The 24,239-nt window shown below is 48.7% G+C and overlaps 1 protein-coding gene across 5 annotated transcripts in view; it reads right to left on the bottom strand.

Moving 5' to 3' along the window:
- Positions 1–2,204: 2,204 nt before the first annotated feature.
- Pnpla4 (patatin like phospholipase domain containing 4) overlaps positions 2,205–24,239 on the bottom strand; it is a 26,508-nt gene continuing 4,473 nt past the window's right edge. The window contains exons 3-7 of one of the 5 annotated variants that reach the window (XM_048797419.1): positions 22,790–22,884; positions 22,484–22,619; positions 11,876–11,941; positions 4,335–4,487; positions 2,205–3,567 (exon numbers count right to left, since the gene is read on the bottom strand). In XM_048797419.1, the coding sequence (XP_048653376.1) occupies positions 3,532–3,567; positions 4,335–4,487; positions 11,876–11,941; positions 22,484–22,619; positions 22,790–22,884 (486 nt within the window). In that variant the 3' untranslated portion in view covers positions 2,205–3,531. Of the gene's footprint in view, positions 3,621–4,334; positions 4,488–11,875; positions 11,942–22,483; positions 22,620–22,655; positions 22,885–24,239 lie in introns of all 5 variants that reach the window. The other 4 variants (XM_048797416.1, XM_048797417.1, XM_048797418.1 and 1 more) reach the window with 4 other exon arrangements.

Here is a 24,239-nt window from a genome sequence, read left to right as displayed (position 1 = left end):
GATAGTTGGAAGGATGGATGGATTGATGGGTAAATGGATTGATGGATGGATGAATGGATGGATGAATGAATGGAAGGATGCATAGATAAAGCTAAGTAACAAGAGGTAGATAAAAGATAGATAACGGTAGTTAGGTAGGTAGATATACAGATAATTGTTGGCACATGTATGCTTCCACACCTGTATACATATAAATTTCCTAGTTGTATTCACTGAGATAGCCTGGTAGCAGCAACACACCACTAACATGGTTATTTGTCTACTAAATTGGGTATATAGTTACCATAAATATAAATACCATTTCCACTAGACAGAACCAACACCCCTTGGAGGAAGGGATGACTTCAAGGCTGAGGCAGAGAAAGAACAAGATGAGCCTGAGATATCTTGTTGCTGAAAGTGAGAAAGTGCTCAAAGTACTGCGAGAGCTGTCAACAAGAGTCAGCTAAACAGGTTCCCGAGGAGCACTCTCAGGACAATGTGAACGTCAATATAAGTGGGGATAGATCATAAGAGGCTATACCCAGTGGAAACCAGGAGGCCACGTAACTAAACACCTTGGGATAGGAATAATTTTGAGAGCTTGATGAGGAGAAAATCTGAAAATCTCTCTCCACAAGATATTTACTAACTACAAAGGAAAGAAGCATGGCAGGCATCACTAGGCATGGGTAATCCTCTGCCAAAGATATTTAGCCTGAATCGAATCCTGAGAAAACATCAGAAACACTCAAACTGGGGGAAACACTATAAAATCACCGTGATGGTTTAAAGAGTGCCCCTCTGCCCCAACTGGACGTCTCAGAATGGGGTGTTATTTGGAAACAGGCAGATGGAATGAGTTAAGGATCTCAAGAGGAGATCAGTCTAGATTTAGGGTCAGTCCCTTGTGGAATGACTGGTGTCCTTCTAAGAACAAGACAGGACATTTATTTATCTATAAATCTAGAAATCCACCCAGGAAAGATGATCTTGTGAAAACAGACAGACGGGCTGGATGGATGCTACTTCAAAGCCATCCGGTTCTCAGTACTTGATATGGCGGCCCCAAGAGATGAACACAAGACCAGATTTTTAATCTCCAAACTTCCTGGTGCCATGAAGACCATAAGGGTGACATCATGGTCCAGGCTGAAGACACAAGAGACACATGTCATACCGACCAGCACACTTTTGTGACAAAAGTCACAATCGGGACAGGTGGCCGAACTCGAATGAGGTTTGAGCTGAGACAAATTCGAGCGCAGAGCTGACCAGTTACGTGGTAAGTTCATCCCAAGAAAACTGTCAGTCTGCAAATCATGATCACCGTTGGAACGACTCTCTGTGTTTCCTGAACTATAGGACTTGCGTCTCCTCCTACCTCGAGTTATGCAGACAATTACTTCCACTTTTAGGCTGGTTTTGCTATCATCTAGATAGAGCTTAAGCAAGAAAATCCTCAACGCAGTGAACTTCTGGTAATGACTGGTTCCCCGGCTGTAAAGAGTGACGGAGTCCGAAGAACTCTGTAGGATCAGTACTTATAAATATAAAGAGGGAGTTTTTCTATGATGGTATTCATTTTTTTTAATCATTACGATAAAGAAAGAAGCAGGGTAAATGGAATCTATGTGTTCATTGCTGCGAGCTGCGAGTTTCTTTGCAAGATTCCTGGGACCTTGCATGGCTGATCTGACCTTGGCACCTGATCTTGGGCAACCAGAACGGGCAGACTCCTTGCTTTCTTTGTGCAGTGCACTGCTTGCTCCTCAAGAGCATCCTTGAACTTCATTTTCTCTCGTTGTCAATGGAAGCGCTGGGTTCCCATAGTTACGAAGACCGTGATTGGAAAGCAGAAAAGGAAGACAAGTTGGATTTTAAATGACGGGTCCACAGACATTAGGGAATTGCCTCTGTAGACTCCCCATGCAGTCTGCCCCAGTAATTACCCTGCAAACATGTCAGTATCTGGGTCACAAAATCTCTTCCGAATTTGTATCCATCGGTTCAAGCATGCTGCAAAATTTTGACTCCAATGGTGGGGCTGATCCTATGTGGAATTCCGTTATCTAGACACCCGGGGACACACTCCAGAGATTGACAGCGCACGCTCTGTGGCTGGCCTCCCTGAGGACTTGGTACGCCTCCTCTGAGGAACGCCTGGGGGGGTACAGATCTTGCTGTATGTTGCACGGGAAAGTCGCTGCACATTTATATGTCTATATCTCACAATTTTTTTTTTTAAGGAAAGGATCATCCACCCACATGGTCAAGGATATATGTACTGGGTTACAATGCATTCTTCAAAAAAAAAAAAAAATCCAAGAGACCAAGTCACTTTTCTTCAAGAAAGAAGTCATGGTTGGATGCGGTGGTGCACACCTGTCATCCCAGCGGCTTGGGAGGCTGAGGCAGGAGGGTGGAGAGTTCCAAACCAGCCTCCGCCAAAGGGAGGCCCTAAGCAACTCAGGGAGACCCTGTCTCTAAATAAAATGCAAAAATAGGGCTGGGGACGGGGCTCAGCAGTTGAGTGCCCCTGAGTTCAACCCCTGGTATCCCCGCACACACCAAAAGTAGTTATGGAAAGATCATACAAATAGAATATTTGCAAAAGGAGAGAGAGTAAGGTGAAAAATCTTAGGCAAAGCTGGAAATTTAGCTAGTAAATAAACTGGCACAAACGTGAACTGATAATCCAGTCTTCCTGTCACTTAATAAAGCCACATATGGAGATTCAACCACGTTTGCTCACGTAGATGAAATACACACCCCAAGGACCATCATTACTGTAGACGGGGTCTCTGCAGAACTCCTAAGAGGCCGTAATTAGTGTCTGTGTGTAAAAAATTGTGTATTTGGGGCTTTTGAGAACCATAAAACTGATTTAAAGAATGGTTTCATGGGGGTGAAAAGAGGAATGCAGGACAATTAAATCCACGCCATTAAATTGGTTTGTTTCTAAGTGCCTCTTGGTAATGAAGAGTTCATGCTTGGCGAAACCCCATCAAAACAGACTGAAGACGGTGTCAGCGAATCAGCCCTCGGTGATTGGATGCCACTTCACAAAGTGGGACGCGGCATCCGCACAGTGTGATTTACAAACAGGGCGCTGCATGGTTACTCTGGATTTTAATTCTTGCTCGTCGACTTGGGTTTACTTGGCTCTTGGTGTTCTGCAGCATTTTGTCTATTTAAGTTCCTCCCAGATCTGAAAGCATGCAGCCTATGTCTCAGATTCCTCTTCCCCCCGCTGCCCTGTGGCCTGATGCAGGAGGAGATGCAAAAACCATTCCTCATCCCCTGATGCTGCCAACTCTGATCAAATGCCCTCTTCCCTGCACCCAGCACTGATTCAAGTATTAAAGATAGATCCATTGCAATGGGCCATAATTAAATTGACAGAGTCCTGGCAGAATTTTTTGTTTTTTTTTTAAACAAGGGTTTAATGAGAAGGCGCCCTCCAAAAGGACCCGCAACTTGCTGTGCCTTCTAAGCTTTCCGGCGTTTTATTCAAACCAGTCTTCTTTGTGCAGGAACTGCACGGTGTCATCAAATCCACGCCGATACAGGGATTCCATTTTCCTTCTGCTTGGAGGGAAGAGGGCCTGGTTGAGCCTCATGAGGTTGGGCAGAGACAACTAGGAGGGAAAGACACAAGTTCAGGCTGCAGGACATACGTTTAACAGCCTTCACCCCCGAGACGCCGGGAGCAACCCCAAGATATGACAACCCCAAACATCTCCAGGGGGTGCCAGGCCTGTCCTGGATAATATGCCATCGCCCCAGGTCCAGATACATGAGATTAAGGGAATAGATATCTTCATGCCAGTATCTGTCCAACATTCGCCAATATTTCAGTTCTTCTATCTTTCTAAATAAATAAATGACCCAATCGAAAACTGCACTGATGGCCTACCAAGTTTATGGGTGTGGGAAAGAGCCGAAGAGAGAGAAAAAGCTATGCAAAATGTCAGTTAATTAAGCCGGGCACGGTGGCTCACGCCTGTAATTCCAGCAGCTGGGGAGGCTGAGGCAGGAGGATGGCGAGTTCAAAGCCAGCCTCAGCAGCAGCGAGGCCCTAAGCAGCTCAGGGAGACCCTGTCTCTCAATAAAATACAAAATAGGGCTCGGGTGGGGCTCAGTGGCCGAGTGCCTCTGAGTTCAATCCCTAGTTCCCCTGCCACAAAAATGTCAGTTAACCAGCAGCAGACAGACTGCATCCTGACAGCCCCAGGCCCCCAGGTCTCTTGGCATGATGGAGAATTGCCAGGCCCGGCTGCAGGCTGCATTCATTCTGCGGGGATTTCCAGTGGACTAGGGCACTTTAAATGTCACTGAAGGTAATTACTCACCATTATGTCCTGGTTGGTGACCTTGATGTACACACTGAGCTGCCCTTTGTCTTGGGGGGAGATGTCCAGCCGTCCACAGAAAGGGGAGATGGTCACTGTGCGGCCTGCGGGCAGGACGGGGAGACTGTTGGTGAGGCCTCCGTCCACCCACTTCTGTGGAAAGGAAGGTGCACGGACGTCAGTGCCCGTGGGCGGCCCGATTCCCGCGCAGAGAGAAGGAGAGGGGCCTTCTCCACAGTGGCCGGCCTCCCTGGTCCTAAGATGCACGCTTTGGGTGTCCTTGTAAATCAGAATGTCTGGGTGCTCACCCACCTGTGCGTCTGTTTTGGGAGCAAAAGAAATCTTTGTACGTGTGTTACTGACTGAGCTGTGGAGAACTCTGGACGGAATCAGAAAACCTCACCCACCGGGGGGGGGGGGGGGGACCTCGGAGGGCTCAAGGTGAGCGTGTCCTTGGTCCCTGCCTCTAGGAAATGTGCTCTGGTGGAAACACACACACTGCAGCCCGTCTGTTCCAAGGCCCAGGATAAAAGAGAAGGAATACGTGCCATTTCTGTCATCTACGGACTGCCCTGTCTCTTTTATTCCTCCTGACTCGTTTTGACTTATCAATCTGCTGAGGAGACGGTTGGCATTTCTATTAGTTACGAAGGCCTTGGCCGGATCCCGACTCCTCCAAAGGGAATGAAAGTCAACTAAAAAATAAGCGATTTGACTAAAATGAAACTGACCCAGAATGATGTGCATGTTGTCATAACGCATAAGATTATATAATTACTTCATATATATATATATACACATATATATATATATATATGGCTATGAATATCTGTACACCTGAATGTAGCTGTATTGCTCTCTATACATGCATAAACACGATTGCAGCGTCTGTATGTGTTTTAAACATAGCAGGTTACATAAGTGAAACCTACAAAAGGGAGGTTTGTAAAACCAAAGGCCCCCCAATATGTGATGGCATCCCCGAGCTTGCTCCCCCGGCCTTGATTTACGTATGAATACCTAAGAGAAAGGAAAAACAGGGCGCCTTGCAAAACGATCTCCCTTGACGTTCTCAACAGAGCCCGTCACCCATGGGGTAAAAACCTGGAGAGGTTTCATCAGGGAAAATTAAAGATGTGTCAGAGAATTCAAGAGCGAGCTCGTCTGACTTGTTCACCGTAATGAAAAGGCGGGTCAATCTGGCTCACTAAGTTGAAAAGTGTTGCAATTTACTACGGGGTTAATGACTGCTGTTTCAGGGAATCGAAAATCCTTTTTCCAAATTCTGTTGGCTCTTGTTAGCTTGTTCTGATTGGATAAATGACTAGGAAACACAGAGTCATCAGATGGCTTCATGACTCCATCGGCAACGATTTCTGCGCCTCTGTACGCTCCGAGGCTGCCATCCCACCGGCTCGGGGGCTCTGTGGGACACATGCCTCACTCCCGAGTTAAGCCCTCCTGAGATCGTGGGCTCAGAACACGCACACCTCCGTTCAGCCGTGCGGATTCGACCCATAACTCCGAAAAGTGCCACCGGAGCAACAAAAAATAAGTCCCCAACCTCCCAATTAAAAGTGCAAGAATTTTTCCACGCCGTGCTCTCCAGGGAGGTGGAAATCTTGCCCTTAGTGTTTCCGGTCAGGAATTCTCTGGCTGTTGGCCCCGTATTCCTGCATGCCATTCCACATTCTTGCCCTGAGGTGGCATTTGACATGCCAGTAGCTTCTGCTCTGAGCATCTGTGGTTCTAGAATCGTCCTTAAGAAAAATAAATGCTCTGGTATGAGATAAGTGTATTTATGTGCATTTGTCTCTGTTTTCTATTCTGCACCAACGGTCTGCGGGTCTGTCTGGGCGCCAATACCATGCTGTTTTTGTTGCTATAGCTCTGCCGAATAATTTAAGGTCAGGTATTGGGATGCCTCCTGCATCGCTTTTCTGGCTGAGGAGTAGTTTGACTATTCTGGGCCTCGTATTCTTCCAAATGAATTTCATGACTGCCTTTTCTACTTCTATGAAGAATGTCATTGGAACTTTAGTGGGAATTGCACGAAATCTGTGCAGCGCTTTTGGTAGCAGAGCCATTTTGACAGTGCTGATTCTGCCTCTCCAAGAACACGGGAGGTCTTCCCGCCTTTAAGGTCTTTGATTTCTTTCTTTCCTGTTGTGCAGTTTACATTGTACAGGTCTGTCACCTCTTTTGTCAGACTGACTCCCAAACATTGTATTTTCTTTGAGGGTGGGGCTGCAAATTGGTGCAACCCCTCTGGAAAGCAGGTTGGAGATTCCTCAGAAAACTGGGAATGGAACCACTACTTGACCCAGCTGTCTCACTCCTCAGCATATACCCAAAGGTCTTAAAATCGGCATACTACAGGGACGCAGCCACATCAATGTTTATAGCAGCTCAATTCACAGTAGCTGACCAAGCTAGGTGCTCTTCAACAGATGGATGGATAAAGAAAATGTGGTACATATATCAATGGAATATTACTCAGCCATGAAGAAGAATGAAATGATGGCATTTGCTGGGAAATGGATGGAACTGGAGAATATCAAACTAAGGGAAATAAGCCAATCCCAAAAAACCAAAGGCTGAGAGTGTTCTCTCTGATGTGCAGATGCTAACTCACAATAAGGGGCAGGGAAGGAAAGAATAGAAGTCACTGGATTAGACAAAGGGGAATGAAGGGAAGGAGGGGGATGGGAATAGGAAAGACAGTAGAATGAATTGGATATAAGTTTCCTACGTTCATACATGAATACAGTGTAACTCCACATCACGTACAACCACAGGAATGGGATCTAATTAGGATAAGTTATATTCCATGTATATATGGTATGTCAAACTACATTCTACTGTCATGTATAACTAAAAAGAACAAATTAAAAGGTTACAATGTTAATAAAGCTCATTGCTGGACCTAGGCTGCTGCCCCTCATTACCACTGCTCACCCACTACCGCCTTCCAGTCTCTGACCACATTCCAAGCATGCACCACATTAGCGTGAATTGCCTGGGTTCACAGTGATGTAGCTTTCGTGGGAGATAGGTTCCAAGACCCCCAATGGATACCTAAAGCTGCAGATGGGAGCAAACTCCGTAAACATTATGTTTTCCTCTATGCCCCATATCTCTACTGCGTATCCGATCCCCTCATTTCACAAGAGGAAAGTGCATCTGGGGGAATTACTTGTTCTAGGTTGTGGCCTGGTAAGTTACGGCCCACCATTTCCTTCTTTAAATAAAGTTTTATTGGCACACATCCACGTCCTTTGGTTTACAGATGGCCCATGGTAGCATTCCCACTATGACAACACAGTTGGGCAGGTGTGTGGACAGAGATTATGTATGCCCATGGTCAAATATTTACCCTGATACTCTACAGAAAAACTGCAGGAAGAAATAGCTACTGCCGTGGAGCTTACATGCAAAGAGGCTTGAGGGGGTAAGGGGTGGGAGGGGGAGGGAGACAGAGAGAGAAACCATGAGCCCCGATAAACTTCTCCTCCTCTGAGTTGCTTTTGCCAGGTATTTTGGTCACAGCGATGAAACGGTAACTAAAACACAGAAAGGGGATCCATAAACAGACCTATCTCCTAGGACACAGAGGAGAGTCTCCCGTACGGAGTGAAGAAAAACGGGAACAGAGAAGAGGTAGGTAAGATTTTGGAGTCAAAGGGACACAAGTTAAAACGATATTTTTAAAAAGGCGCCAGGGAAACTCTTGTACTAACTTCTATTGGACGCTGCTGACTTTCAGAATTTCTGAAAGTTGTTTAGAAATGGTGACTCCAAAAAATCGAGTTCATTTAGCAGTTGGCAAGGTACAGTCATTAATAATAAATATTCCCTGGAAGACAAACATGCTGTTCCAAAAATTAAATAGACCGTGCAAAAAAAAAAAAAAAAAGTGTAAAACATCATGGAAAAATAAGAGTTTTCATTTTAGAGTAACTGTACGTTGACACTGAGGTTTCCATCCAGCCAAATCCAGCTGGTCGAGAGCCCGGCCGGGGCCGTTCGCTGAGATAATGACTGAATCATGCTTTTGTGGGAAATGCCTAAGTCAGGAAGAAACGGGAGCCTAGGACTGTGGTAATGATTTTATATAAATGCACAGTAAGTGAGTATTTCACAATTCTCTTTCCCATATGTGTCAATAATGAAAGGATCACTGATCCATAATGCAAAGGCTCAGGGGAGAGATCTGCAACTGACAAGTTAAAATTAAAATAAATAAAATTAAATTAAAATAAAAAATAAATAAATAAATAAATAAATAAAATTAAAAAATATTACTTGAATTCTAACTCAGACCAAAGGGGGAAAAAAAAAAACCCATAAAATCCTAAAGTCTTTCTTCTCATCTGCACCGGGCCCTTGTGGACACGATCGTGATTCTGACAGTTAGCCATTTGCCGATGCTAATGCTCTCTCTTGGAGAATATCAGTTAGCAATTCCTTCTGAGGATTGTCCTCTTGTCCCAAATGGATGACAGGCATCTGTGATAACCTGGCCTACGGGTGGGATCGCTCCGGGGGCTTCCTGCATCTAACCCCTGCTTGCACCCCAAAGCCCGGCTGCAGGAACACACTGCCATCTAGGAAGAAAGACGCATTTTCAGCATGGCTGACATTTTTGTGCAGTTTGGGTCGTATAAAGAGCTCAGACCCACAGCCGAACGCGTCTCTGACGCAAAGTTCACGATCCCCTCAAGATGGGGAGGAAAGAGGGCAGAATCTGACTCGGGGAGGAGAGACCCGGCGGACGGGGGAGACCATCAGGCTTAGAGCAGGCCAGCCGCCAGCCAGGAGGACGCCTGTCCACTGACATTTCCTAGCACGAATGACACGAGGCCCCTGTCAATCATTCTGCGCCTGGGGGTCCTTGCTGCGGGCCCCACCGAGCAGCAAAGGGAAACCAGATGCTTAGCGGAGACATAGGGCTCCTGTCCAAAGTGTTCAGTGACTTCCTGCAAGACTTCATCAGGAACCTCCGATCCCACCGGCCCAAGCCAGCGGGTGAAGGAGGGAGAGAAATGAAATGAGGAGTAGCTTCTGTGAGAAGCCCTAAAGAAGCAGGCCAACATGAAAGATCATTCTGGGGACATTTCCCCCTTCTAGCTTAGTGACTTGGGTAGATGAAGACCTCTATGTCTCCCTTCCTTGCAGCAGATACGACTGGATACTGGTACATGCAAAGACAACAGCAGATAACAAGAATACAGAGGACTGGTAAAACAGCTCCCCTACTACCCTCCCCCCCCCAAAAAAGAGAAAAGATTCAGGAACCCAGCTCCCTAGTTGACATCTCCAGGGTGTGATCTTTGACCTCATGTTTCATAATGAATGCTGATGCTGCAGTCATCACATCTAAGTTCCAGGAAACAGGAAAGGAAGACGAGAAGAACGGAAAATGTACCATCTCCCTTCCCACGTACCATCTCCCTTCCTCACAGTAATTCGGCTTGCATCTCGTTGGCCTGTACACAACCTTCCTTGCTGTAAGTCCAACGGTATTTCAGTTTACATCTTCTTGGCCAACAACTAAATGCGTACACATACTCACCTGCAGGGGAAACTCAGAAAACTAACCTTTGAGCTACACGGCAATCAATCCAGATAAAATGAGATTCTATTACTAAGGAAGTGAGAGGGTCCTCACCACAGGTTCAACAGGTGGGCTCACTCAGCCTTGGACTGTCAGTCTGCAAATTGTGAGCTTAAAACCGTTTTTGTTTATAAACCACGAACCTTAGGTATTTTGTTATAGCAACACGGAATGAACCGACACACCTCTTTTGATGTCAATGCAGAATCTCATGAAATGCCTTAGGATTTTTCTTAACCATAGTTCCCATTTTTGTAATGAGTAGAGTATATTATAAAGGGTACTTTCAAGTAAAAGCTATTTTAGATTTCAGATCGTTATAAAACCAATGTTCACAGTACAAAGCTGATTTTTTGATAGCAACTTTAAGCCTATTCAAAATGTAATGTAGAAATAAACGCCAACTTCATTTCGAGAGGGAAAATAATACTTTAACTACGCATTCAGAGTGTGATATATTGCAAATAAAATTCTAAATGACAAAATAGGTCATACTTTCCTTGGAGACTGAATACGTTTTAGCTAGGACTGACAGCATCAAAAATAGGAAATATTAGGAAAGCTTACCTAGTTTGTATAAGATGATAGGTAAATTTTTTATGCACTCTTAAAAAAATTCCATGGGTATATTGCTTCTCATTGGCCACAATCAGGATTTCAGATGGCTAAAGAGAGGTACCTCCCTACAAATGATACGTCCTAAGCACGTGGCTACTGAGTTGTCCAACTGAGAGTGGACGGTCGCTCTGGGGGTCTCATTGTATCTGTGAGGTCTTTCTGCAGCCGTTTCTCCTCCCCTTCCTCACCTTCTGTCTGTGCCCTGCCCAGGGGAAGTCCCTCTAGGCCAAGAATCCCACGGAAGGCCAAATAAAAAGGGCAGGACACCAGGAGAGTCCCGGGAGCGGGCATCCTGAGGGTCTGTCAAGGTCCCAGTGCAGACCCTTCCTCCAGCTACGAGCCAGCAGACTTGTGAAGCTCCGCTCGGGCCCTGGCTGTGAGACCAGCACTCCTCAACACCCCCAGGAAGGTCACTGTGTGTGTGGGGGGGCCCGGGGTAGGAGTGAGAGGTCGGGCAGACGGGTGGCATCAAAGTACCCCCAGGCACTGATTCGTGAATGAACAAACTTCCACAGTGTGAAATAAACAGCTCTCCTTCCTCTGCAGGTGGGCCTGATCCCTAATGGGTGCTGGATTCTGCATTTGATCATACACTGTCTATCTGGGGTATGTGCTAAAGAGAAAACGTGCTGGATTGTAAGCTCCACGGATCGGGCGTAGGTTGGACACATGCTGGGTTTGATTGTGAAATATACACCACGGCGGGTGTGTGTGTGAAATGCACACTGTATTGGATGACAGGATACGTATTTCATATAAACAGATACCGTACGTGGTTACATAATGCTTATCTTGTCTATGTTAAACAGATCCTCGGATGATAAATGCACCTCGCTGGTGTGGGTTAAACAGAAATGGTGTTTAATTATTAAAACCCTATCTCTGCTGGGTGTCAGATAGAGGCGGTGCTGGGTTATGAGATGCAGGTGTTGAACCAGTGCCCCTGAGGGGGAGAGGGCTACCGCATGGCTCAGGGGCCAGGTGTGCAGGGCCCCGGAGCTTGTCCCACCAGGACCACGTGGCAGTCATAGGAGGAGCCGTGACGAGTTCTTATGAGGGAAACCAAATTCTTTCCCTGCTTTCAAAGGTATTTTTAAATGACAAAAATGAGAGCATCCCTGACAATCATTCCTCTTCCCCGATTTTGATAAGGTATCAAAGGGTTCTTCTTCTTCTTAGAAACAAAGCTACTTATGCAAAGAATGCGTTCCCATGGATCTGGACCAGAATATGGGAGACTGTCCCTTTCGGAGGAGGTGGATTTCTGGGGAGATTGGCGTTAGCTCCTCCGTTACGGCGACATTACCTGCCCTTTGTATTCCACTGGTCTCAGTCCCGAGTAGATGGGCACAAAGCTGCTGGCCAAAAGAACCTAGGTGCACAAAGAGAGAAAGGACTCAACTCGAGAGGCCACCCAGGAAGCTGCGACACCATTTAGTACGAAACTCTTATGACGTGAACCACCTTCCACACACGTCCAGACACGAATGCTCACACTTACGTAATAAAAAAAATAATAATAATAATAAAAATGAAAAATAATTTAAAAAAATGTTTTCAACATCCGAGAAGGCCCCAGAATCATAGGTTCAAATCCACGCTCCCCAAATGAGTGAACTACATACTCCTAAGTCAGAATCAAGAAGACCAAGTCCTTTTGAAACTGGTATCTCAATTCCTGAAATCTGTACGGGTTGCAGTTGCTAATTGATGATTCCTAATGTCCTATCAATTACTAGGAAAACGGTTTTAAAGTCGCCCTGTTATTTCGTGGAAGAGGAACCCCCCTGGTTATTACAGGGGAGACTCACTCCCCACAGCGCAGGATGCCCCAAGGGATGCTACCAGGATGCGGCAAAGCAGACGGTACGTTTTTTTAGACACTCCACGTTCCAGCCAAGGAATCATGAAATGCAAGTAGACACTATCTTCCGTTTGAAAAGCGGGAAACGATTGTCATTTAGGATATGATCTGTTCTTCCAAGAGAAGCAGCCGAGCTCTGACGGCTTTTCGAAATCTCCATGTTCTCTTCCGCAGCCTCGGTTTCGAATCGCCAGCAAGGGCTCTATTTGAAAACACACACGGCATTAGACGTTGAATATTTAAGCTCTAATCTTTCAGCTGATAAGGGAAAGTCTCTATGGCTGTTTATCGGCAAAGATTTCATGAGGCTTTTTTTTTTTTTTCCCAACATGCATTATTCAGAAATGGATTAGAGCCCCAACACTGGCTTATAAATCATCTGTTTAGAATTATTTAGAACTCAGAAGGCGTTTCCCCCCCAAGAAATAATATTATAGGTCTGATTTTTTTAGGTCAGCTCTCAAAAGCCCATTTATGCTGATCTGCCACTCAATTACAGGCCCAGGCGACAGTGTAAAGGGATTTCTGTCGGAAAATCTCCCCTGGGCTGCACCCCACAGGGCAGGAGCCCGCGCGGGGGGCGGGAAGCCCTTCCTGTTGGTGATTTCTGCACTGGGTCCCTGAGCCGTGGTGTGCGCTTCCTCCTGAGGTGGCTCGTCCTTGCACCTGTCTCATGACGGATAGAAACCAAGGAAGAAAGGCTCTGGTGCCTCCTCCACGGGGCACTAGGCTGCTGCCGTCACTTTCAATAGCAAGACAGAGAAGGAGGGCCCAGGCTGCTGGTGGCACTTTGGGGTCAAGGGCAGACGGAGGTCCTGGTTATGAGAGCTCCCGCAATAATAGGCTCCCGACAGGCGGCTCAGGAAGCTTCTGGGGACGGCGGTTTGAAGCGGCAACGTCATGGTAACAGCACAGCCCAGGGACCAAGCCAACAGCCCTGGGTCACACAGCTCTGGCATGTCAGGCTGGTTCTCTGGGCTGGGACCGGCTCTATAATCTGTCAGCCCCGTGCAAAAAGCAAACGCCCTTTCCCTGTTCAGAAAGTGCGAAAAATCCCAAGATGTTGACAGCTGGGTGTTGGGTCAGGAATGAGGCCTTTTGAGAGCGCACACCAGGGAGGGGACTCGGCTGTGCGCCACCCCCCAGCGCCTGCCTGAACTCTCTCAGAATTACTGCTCAAAGCGACGACATCGCCCGCCCAAGGGTGGCTGAGCTAATGAGTGCTTCAGCCTGCACCTGGGTTTGGGTTTATTTTAACACCAAACACACCTTCCCTTGGATGTTTTCCAGGGCCAGGAACTGAGTCCGGTTTCTTGCATCCTGTTTGTTTCGTGGCCAATTTCATGCATCTCTCTCTTAATCACTTGTTTGTGCAGAGACCAAGTGCACGCTCATTGGTAGAAGTGCTTCCCGGAGGGAGGGAAGTATCCTGTTTCATTCTGTTTTTATGGATCCGTTCATTTATTTATCGCGAGGTAGAATAACAAGCCCGCAGGAGATTTGACAGCCTCCCAGTCAGTGCGGACCTGCCTGTACCAACACGCTCAGTGCAAGGTCTCCGTCTCACTGTGTGGCACAACAGCACGGGGTGACAGTCCCTCCACCACACCCACTCCACCACGAGGCAACCCGGGAGCGAGGGTCACCTTAGGAGATTTGCTGGAGATCATCGAGGAAATCCGTGGCAAAGCGCCATCCTCGGTCCCAACCCTCACTGCCGCCCCGTGGCCACGATAAAATCGGTAGTTGGCATTTTTTAGTTAGAGAAAGCCTGTTTACAGTTAAGATCATCGCATCTACTCCAACGAAATCTGGCCTTGTCATCGATTGGTTACCCTTAAAATGAAAAGCCATGACGGATGGGTCCTAGGTAGGTTCTGAAGCACAGTCCACCGGTTTAATGAAGTAGCTGGCGAATCCCACGTCGCACCGTAGCATCTCCTGGAACGATTGGTGGGCGAGGACACAGCGACGGCGCTGGGGAATGCCTGCCGCATTTTAAAGTCTCTGAAGGATCAAACGTGTGTCTCCTTGGGCTGCACAGACATATGTACGCTGCAAAAAAATCCACCACCCTTAGAATCAGGACGGTACCCTCCCTCCTCCACCGAGTTGGAGTATAACGTGAAGTTGGCGATTTCAGGCCTGGAGCTGTTTTGAGGTATTTGGATGCAGAAAAAAAGGGATCCAATTACTTCCCTGCAGATAATAACAGTTAGAATCCTCCTGAAGGATATGAAAAGTGCAGAGACCTGGAAAGTGCGTGCCCCTACACCCACGCGTTTTTTCCCGACACTATTCACTCTCCCTTTTTATGGCTGATCTCTGCATCAAGCGGACTTTAGTGAGGAAATTAGCTTTGGGTAGTTAAGAAGGAAGCGGCTTTCCTTACTGCCATTTGATTGCAGCAGATAGATAGGATTTCATAAGGAGGCAGGTGAAGACTGACATGCTAAGACCCCTTAATGCAACACGGGGTCCCAACGTGTGTCTTTCAGCCTGGGTGACTTCCTGTGGACGACACGGACGTCACCGATCAATCTCAAGACATCCAGAGCAGCCGATGTCAACGGAAGGGTCATGTCCCCACCCTCTGCTGAGCCACAACCCCAGCCCTGTTATTGGTTTTTTTCTCACCAATTTTAGAGGTGACCTAGTAAGCAAGGGACTCCTGGTGACTTTGCCACAGAAAACACCTCTGATACATGGGAAATGGGAGGAGCAGATGCCTCAGTGGATTTCAGGAAGTTGGAGGCTGCTCTCGTCTGCGTCAAACTGGCTGAAACCACCTACCTTTACTTTTGGGTCTGCCCGAGGGTCCCGCGGTGGGTGGCCTTTCAAAGTCAGAGGGTTAAACTCCTCCCTCAGAGCATGCTAGCAGCCATGACTGTATGTGCACACCGTAAGGAGCCCTGAAGATCGTGCACCCACGCCACTAATTATTTCACCTCCAGTCACCCTTCCCAAAGCCCAAAGTCCCCCTGATTCTTTATCCCGTAAATATCCTGAACCCTGGCTTCCAGGAGGCAGGTGGGAGACCTGGATCTCCTACCTCTCTGCTGGGTTGCTTGGTGAATCAACTCTCCTTTGCAAAACTCATTGTTTCCATGATTGACATACCGTGCTGCAGGCAGAGCAGACTGGGGTCAGCAACAGGTCCCCAGATGTCAAGAGCTCAGTGGTTGGGCACACTCATGAGAAAAGCAAAGGCTTGCCTTCCCGCCCCATCTCTCGGTACAGTGCTTTAAACATGGTGTGCAGTGTAAAACCGTTGATTTTCGCTTTATTCTTACTTAAATATACAAGGATGAGAATCAAAGTCGGTGGCTTCCCGTGGCAGCGGCTCAGAACATTGGCCAGGGCGTATTCAGGACACGTCCTCGCTGGCTCTTTTCATTTTGCATTTTATAGAAAAGGGGGTGTTTAGAAAATTACGTGGCTTAACTTCCTTCGAGTATAAATTCTCAACAAGTTTCGTTTATGCCTGAAGTTTACTGTGAAGTGTAATGAGAATCTGGCTGTTTATACAGACCCTGCTGGTGTCGTTGAGATTCAAAGACAGATTCAAATTTATCTTCCTCCAATCTTGCTAAGATAATGGCCAATCTGAAATTCAGTCCTGGTTCCACCTTCACAAAAGCTAAATGTGAGAAGATTCTGCTATAAAGGAGCTAGGTGCTAGGAAATTCAGGTCAGCAGAGCAACGGAGACAGGGTGCCCGCTCCCGGGAGAGCCGGGGACACTGTTAGAGATGACTTACTCCCTGGCCATCCAAATAGAGGTGTCTTCACACCTGCCAAAAGGACATGTCTCAGAGCACACGTGTGCATCGACCCTGCACATGAAGAGGTTCAGGATGTGCCCCAGTTGAGGGGCGCAGGAAGATGTCACTGTGCCACGTCGGCGTGTTGATTTAAAATGCACTTCTGCTCAGTCCTGCGGCTGCCGCAGGACTTGCTTTTAAGCCACGGATTTATCTCCCTGATTGTGCTTTGCCTGAAGGCTGATGTTACAATGCGCCTGGATTTGCTGGTTGTGAGCTTGCCAGCCCAGAGTACAATCTGGAACTGAAGGGGAAGGAGTTGATATGCAAGATGGGCCCAGCTGGGTCATTCAGGATTCTCCAGGGGGCCATGCTAAAGAAGGGGGTTGGGGGTGGGAACCGATGCCCATCAAGAGAGGAGGGGCCCTGGAGGGGTCTCACATCCACAGGTCGAGGCTGGAGAGAGGAGGAAGTATTTTCATCGTCCTGCTGTACTTTACCTGTGTGACGGGTGGAGGGCAGGAGGGTCCTGGGGATTGAACCCAGGGCCTTGTGCACGCAAGGCAAGCACTCTACCCACTGAGCTATATCCCCAGCCCCAACATTTTCTTTATGCAACTGAAATACACCTCTTGGACCAGTGGGGATAAAGGAGGGAGCTGTATACAGGGGGCGTGTTGGGGCTCTGGCTGATGGGCATGCACCAAAGGCTGTCCCCTCCCTGGTCAAGTCAAGTAGTCGGGTAGTAGTCGGGTAGATGTGCTTCCCTATCTTCACCTGGTCACCGACGGGAGAGGGGAAGGGGTGTCAAGTACATTCCAGGCCACAGGGTGCCTAGAGGCCACGGGTGTGTCTTTGTAAAGTAGAAAACACCAAGTAAAATAATCCCCATGGAAATACGATTCAGAACACCATGAAGACCTGTGTGTGAGGCAGCTTTTCTTCCCTGTGACCAAAATACCTGACCAGGCCCCAAAACCCCAACGGGGACAGTGCTGCACTGGGAAGCAAGCCTTCAACACTTGAGCTTTAGGGGGATATTCGAGACCCAAACCGTAACAACCCCAAATAAAATGAATCTTTGGCCACACAAATAATGAGGTCAACGAGGGGCTGTCGGGAAACAATCAGAAGCATCACACCATCCATCGGAAGAATCATTTTGCAGCAGGGAGTCAGGGAGCATGATCCCAGAGAGCACTGACAGGCCTAAACCTGCACACGTGTGCATGCACACACATGCACACAGGTGCACACAGGTGCACACACGTGCACACAGGTGCACACACATGCACACACGCGCACACAGGTGCACACACGTGCACACACGCGCACACAGGTGCACACACGTGCACACGCATGCACACACGCGCACACAGGTGCACACACGCGCACACAGGTGCACACACGTGCACACGCACACGTTGTAAGACCCGGGTTCGAGGCTGTATTTCCAGGCACACAGCACCCTGTCTACCCTGAGGAGCAGCAGTGAGCGGGTGCCCAGGGAAGCACCAGGCACTTTTAAGGAATTCACCTAGCAGGGGGCGGGTCAAGGAGCTCATGATAGCGCTGGACACACAAGGCAACCGGGGCACCGCGTCTAGCACTCTCCCGCGTTCCTCTACCCTAACTCTGGTCCGCCTCTCAGTCTCTCACTGTTTCTGTCTCTCCCCGTCTCTCTCCTTCACAGATGGCCCCCGTGTCCCTGGGCCTGAGGTGGGCACAGCATGGTGGCAGGAGGGCGTGTGGAGCAGAGCTGCTCAGCTCACGGCAGCTGAGAAGCGGGGACAGGGACGAGAGGCCCTGCATGTCCCAGTGACCTCCTCCTTCCAACAGGCTCCCTCTCCTATGGGTTCCGCCACTACCCACGAGCCAGCCAACGCCGACTCCATCAGGGGACGAGGTCAGAGTCCTCAGGATGCCACCAGTCCCCCAGCTCCCCACTCTGAACTCTCTGCACTGGGGACCCATCCACTAACACGTGGCGGGGGGCACACTCCAGATTCAAACCCTAACAGGACACTTCTCCAGGACCTGAGCGCCATCAAAAGAAGACCCCAGGGATTCCACCTCTTGGGTCCCCTTCTTCCTCTGGGAGAAGTCTTTTCTGCTGTCCTTTAATAAACTTCTAACTTCTACTCTGAAAAAAAAAAAAAAAAAGAAGACCCCGGCCTCCAAGACGGCGTGGGAGGACCACTGCTAACTCTGGTCATCACCCGCCCACAGACACAGCTGCCTGGTGTCATCACACAGAGCAGCCCTGGGTACTTTCACTTCCCCGACTGACCCCACGCGCCCTCTTCCTTCCTTCCTTGCCTTCCCTTGGCTCCACTGAGGCTGTGGAGGCCATGCAGATCGGGGACAAACCGTCTTCCATCAGCTCTGCTGCAGGTGACACCTCTGACGTATGGGTTATGAGGACAAGTTACGTTTCAGGCCCTGGGAAACCATTTTGTCCAAATCACAGAATCCCGCTTGGTCCTGAGCAGGTGTCTTGCTGAGTTGCTCGGCACCTCGGTTTTGCTGAGGCTGGCTTTGAACTCATGATCCTCCTGCCTCGGCCTCCTGGGCCACTTGGATCACAGGCGTGCGCCACCTCATCTGGCGTCACCCAGCTTCTTTATCTGACTGAAATCCCAAAGTTTATCCTCAAGGAGGGGGATCTGAGTCTTGGACTTTCCCTCCCACACTTGGCCGTCTCTTGAAGGTGTTCTTTTGTAAAACTCATTTCAACCCTGGCTTATCGTCCGCTGGGCCAAACGGGTCACACCGTCTCAGACAACCTTCTCCCCGGCCCCTTCTTCCATCACAACATTCAAACTTGATGAAGGGGCTGCTGGCAAGGGGTTGGTTGCGTGTCCCCCCACACTGCTGGGTTTGGGCTCTCCTTCCCGGTCTTCACCATTCTTACTCCGTTCAGCTAAATGCTTCATGCCTGTTCCAAGCGGCGACTTCATATATTTTTATAGTCACCATCTGCTACAAAGGAAATGTCCTCCCTTCGTTTTAGTCTGAAAAGGTTAAAGCATTCTGCTAAACACGGAGAAGGCTTCTTGTGGAACCCAGGACAAATGCTAATTATCCAACAGTCTCCTTGCAAGGACATCAGTTATTTCTCCTCTGTTTGATGAACCCAAATAATCGCACCAGTTCTCTGCGTAGCTATGACCCCGGGAATCGGGGAGACATGGTGTTGCCCTATGGCAAGAGTTTGCTATCGCTGCACAACAGATGACCACCAGAACTTCAAACAAGACACAGCCCTGCGCATGCTGACGGGAGGTCCCAATTGTGCGATGGGGGGGGGGTACCAGGGCAACATTCAGCTGCAGGCAGGGCTCTGTGTTCCCCTCTGGAGGCTCCCGAGAAGAATCATTTCCTTGCTAATCCAGGTACTAGATGGAGTCACTTGCATAGGGTCCCAAGGCTGAGTTTCCCTGGCAGTGGGGAGCCGCCCCTAGCACCTGAACACGGCTTTCACATCTCAGAATCAGCCACAGCACATCCAGTTTAGGACAGGCCTCCATTTCTCAAGACTCATCTGCTTATCCTGGGTCCACTGGGACAATGCAGGAGCACGTTCCCTTCCGAAGGTCTGTGCCATATCACATTTCCAAATATCTCTGGCGCCATCAGTGTCTATCCTTATAGCTCTGGGGATTCAGGTACGGATGTCTTTGAGGGCCCAGATTCTGCCGACCCAACCCTCATTCCCCAAAGGGACAGAAAAGATGACTGTTTTTATTTAGCTTCAGGTGTGACCGGAGCAGAAGGCTAGAGAATGCACTGTCCCGCCAGGTGGACCGCTAACTAGCGACACCATTTCGCACAGGTTATGGGACAGGCGGGACCCACTTCCTACTTTTAAAGCAGGCCATTGCAGTAGATGCCACCTCAGCTGGTTTATGTCTTCATTTGTGTTGGTTCATTTCTCACGTGTTGGTGGGGCCCCTGCATCGTGGCTGGCCACGTCCCGGGCACTGGGACAGCTATGGGAAAACCAGCCATCTCTGCCCTCCTGGGGTGAGCATCCTGCCAAACAGCAGAAGCTGAATTAACTTAGCAGTAAGATGTGCTGGATGTGAGGCCCTGGCCAACAGACCAGGTGGGGAAGATAGAAAGAGGGTGGCTATTGGGTACCAGATACAGCTACCTAAGAGGCATAAGTCCTGGTGTTGGTGTAGAGTGGCAATACTAATTGAATTCTATATTTCCAAGTCGCTAGAAGAAAGGGTTTTTTCATATTCCCAAAGAAATGATGACTGTTGCAAGTGACGGACCTGCTAATGGCCCCGCTGGATCGTTTTGCCATTGTGCGCGAGTATCAAAAAATCACATTTTGTACCACGTAAATATGTACGATCGTCATATTTCAATTAGAAGAAAATATGACAGCCGAGGGAAGGGTCCCTGCTTCTTTTACATTACAACAGCCCACATCACTTCCTAGGCGAGCCAGAAGAGAAATGGCAGTCCTTGTGTGTCTGCATGGGTCATCGATAGCCTGGGACAACTCAGGTGTGGGGTGACCAGCTGTCCTCTTGATATTGTCCAAGTCTGCAGAATATTATAATAAGATTCATAATAGGATCACGGAAGAAAATTCTTTTTCTAAGATTAAAAGACGGTTATAAGTGATGGTGCTGAACAGGAACGCTGAGTATCTCTGCACGTCGTTCCAACATTTCATCAAGCATTCCGGACTGCAGCATCAAGGTGTTACTAAAAACCAGTGCACCTGCTGTCTAACCCGGGCAGAGTTTTTCAGTCTCAACCCATTACCTCCTGCTGTATCAAAACATGATTCTCTGTGTTATCCAAAGTCGCCATGATTCGCACAAAAGGACTAAGGAAAATCTGCCCCTTTTCTAAAAATGGGCACCCTTCCCGAGATACAAGCACTCAAGCATCACCTGAGCAAAAGTTCACTGTTATTTGGAAATTAACCAGTAGAAGCATTTCCCAGAGATAATGAATTCTCCGCCAAGCAATTCTCACATGCCTGTGGATAGAAAGGCATTAAAATAAAATGCAAGAAACAAAAGTCGAGACCCAGAAACCAGAACTGGTTGCCAGGGTCCCGGCAGGATGACCTTGAAGCCAGAATCAGACAGGCAGCCCGTACAGGTCCAGTCAGGTTGGATCAAGGAGGCCAGTCGTGAGTGAGTCTGGCAAGTCTAGACTGCGCCCTGAGGGCCTGAAATGCTAATTCCTTCATGGCCCGTCCTCCATCTTTATGGAGAACTGCCCTTGCTCCAACCTGTTGCCAAGGTAACCAGCCTCAGGACCAGCCCTCCCTACAGGGTTGTTGATTAATGTGTCCTGGGCTGCACCACCCTGCCCTTCCCCTTCAGCCCACAGGGTTCCCACCTTTGGGCCACCCCGCCATTCCTGGGCCTGGTCACTTATGCAGGAAGGAGAAAGATAGGAAGCCTAGGACATATACAAAGGGCAGAACCCCTCGCCTCTTGGGACACCAGGCTACCAGCTATGGCCCCTTCTCCCTCCTGGGAGAAGTCTGCGTTGTCCCTTTTCAAATAGACCCTGCTTTCTATGCTTGCCTCTGCGTGCTTCTCCAGTGTTCAAACTCGTGGGGAAGCAGGACTCGTCACCAATGACCAGCGGTAGGTGTCAACCTTGGTGTGTGTCACACCCCATAAAAATCTTTCCACCGTGACTTCCTCATTGTTGAGTCATAAAAGGGCCGTCCTACGGGGGCTGGGGCTGGGGCTCGGTGCTGGAGCGCCCGCTTGGCACGCGAGAGGCCCTGGGTTCGAACTCAGCACCACATGAGAATAAATGAATAAAATAAAGGTATTGTGTCCAGCGACAACTAAAAAATAAATATTGGGGAAAAAAATAAAAGGGCTGTCCTAAGGCCTGTGCGCGAGTCTCCTTCCCGGTCTTCCCCATTCTGATTCATAGACGACTCCAGACGGATGGAATAAGAGCGTCCATGTGGACGCTCCTCCACAAACTACCCAGGATCGGCCACGTAGATTTCAGGGAGTATTATTGCTACTAAACTGCACCCGCGACTCGCTTCCCATAGTAAGTGGTGAAGCCTGAAAATGAGGAGTCAAGTAGAGGAGGCGTGGGCCTCGCTTCCTGGGGAGGGAGGCTGGGGGAGCCATTCATCAGACACATAATTTACTGCGCCCTGAGCATCTATCAGCCTGGTACCAGACCCCGGATCTGAAGAGCCCGGCGATGCTTATTATTCCTAGGAAGTATCTAAATCAGCATTTGGGTTTTTTTGCAAATGGGAAATGCGGCCCGGCTACCTTAATGAGGTCTTCCCTGGAGGGAAAGCGGGAGACCAGGTAATTCTGCCTGGTTCTGGTGTTGGTGATGGACACGTACAGTCGATCGTGGGCCAGCTCGTGGGCGTTGGGAGGAAGGATGGACTCCACGCCGCTCCTAGAGAAGGAAAAGCAAGCCGCACGCATTACTCACCGTTAATTATTGAGCAACTTTGTAAATATTTCACAAGAGCGAGGGCTGCGCTTGGCACACTTTGTTGGAGAGCGTTCAACACTCTGTCTTCGAGTACTTGGGGGGGGGGGGAAATGCGCTGCGTAAACATGTACCTCAGCCGGGCCATGAAGTCATACCCGGGGGTCAGCGCCCCGAAAGACTGCTTTCTCGTTTCTTCAGCAAACTGATAGGTGAACCGGTTACATTCCTGAAAAAGAAATGAACATCTGACCCTCTGCATTGTCCACATGAATTCATCCCTCTTCCAAAATTCCTCCCATTGCTCTGGATTCCACACGCCCACCCAGCCGGACACAGGATGCCACACTCTTTTGCACAAGTGTGCAAACCTCCCCCCTCCCTTCTCCTTATCCACTCTTCTTAGCCCCAGGGCAAATTACTTGTTCTTACAATTTGTCTCTCTCTCTCTTTTCTTCTTTCTTTTTAAGCCACCTCAAATGGCCTTACTCGACAACTGAAAAGGCCTTGAAGACTGGACTGAAATTCTAATTTAGAACATTTTTCTACAGATTGCCACGCACAATTAACCCTCTCTCCCTCCCCAATTCCGGGGCCTCAGAAGCATTTCAATTGCAACCCCACAAGGGCACAGATGAATGACAACGGATGCAGAAGAAAGCACACTGGCTCTCTCTCTGGAGGTGTGTCTTGAGCAGTGGACAGCCTACAAGTCCCTGGGGCAGGGAATCCTCAAGGCCGGCTGTCACGGCATGTTCATGGGACCCTGCAAGCTGGGAGTAATCACCTCACTTGGCAGGTAAGAAAACCGAGGCCTGCAGAGATTAGACGACCTTTCCCAGCAGCACATCAGAAATGCACGTGGGAGCCAGGATTTGAATCCACGTCTGCATTCTGAGCAAGTCAGGTTGTCTGAAGGAGCCACGTATTCATTATAAAGATCCTGCAGATGCTGGACCCTGCCTGAGCTGGGCATTGTGATTACAGAGACCTTTAGTAGCCGTTTATGTTAACTTTGGTATCTGACCTCACATTCTCCTGACGAGGAGTACACTCAGAATATATGGCTAAGCTTAGACCTCTGGCCTCCACCAGCCCCTAAGCTAAGAAGGCGATTTGTGTCTGAAACCTGTTCCCCTGCTGGGCTCTAGTCTGACTACCTAATGTCCCCACCAACTACTTAGGAACATCTCATCTGTGTTCTGCCGCTGTGAAAGGTCCTGAAACCTCCTCCTTGTGCGGGAATGGGTCATGTTAACTTAAATCTTTGTACCTGGGTCAAGGCCACTCCTATGGGGCTCAGAATAAGCTATTTCCTTATTTCCTTAATGTGGCGTGGCTACTTGACTTGCACACTTTGATTCATTATCTGGTTAATTCAGTCAATACTGGGCTAGTCCCTGAGATTTGGGAGATCTTCGCTTTTGTCTTTTATTGAGTGCCACCACGGGGAGGTGGCACAGTGCTGTCCCAAGCACTTGGAAGGTGCTGCACTTTGCAGGTTGGATGTCCCCATAAGGGTCCAGGTGTTAAAGACTTGGTCCCTGGGGTGGCCCTGTGGGGAGGTGCTGTGGACCTTGGGGG

Source organism: Marmota marmota, unplaced genomic scaffold (genome assembly GCF_001458135.2).
Source record: "Marmota marmota marmota unplaced genomic scaffold, marMar, whole genome shotgun sequence".
Taxonomy (NCBI): Eukaryota; Metazoa; Chordata; class Mammalia; order Rodentia; family Sciuridae; genus Marmota; species Marmota marmota.
Note: the sequence above shows the minus strand (reverse complement) of the source record. Positions and strands in the feature narration are given on the sequence as shown.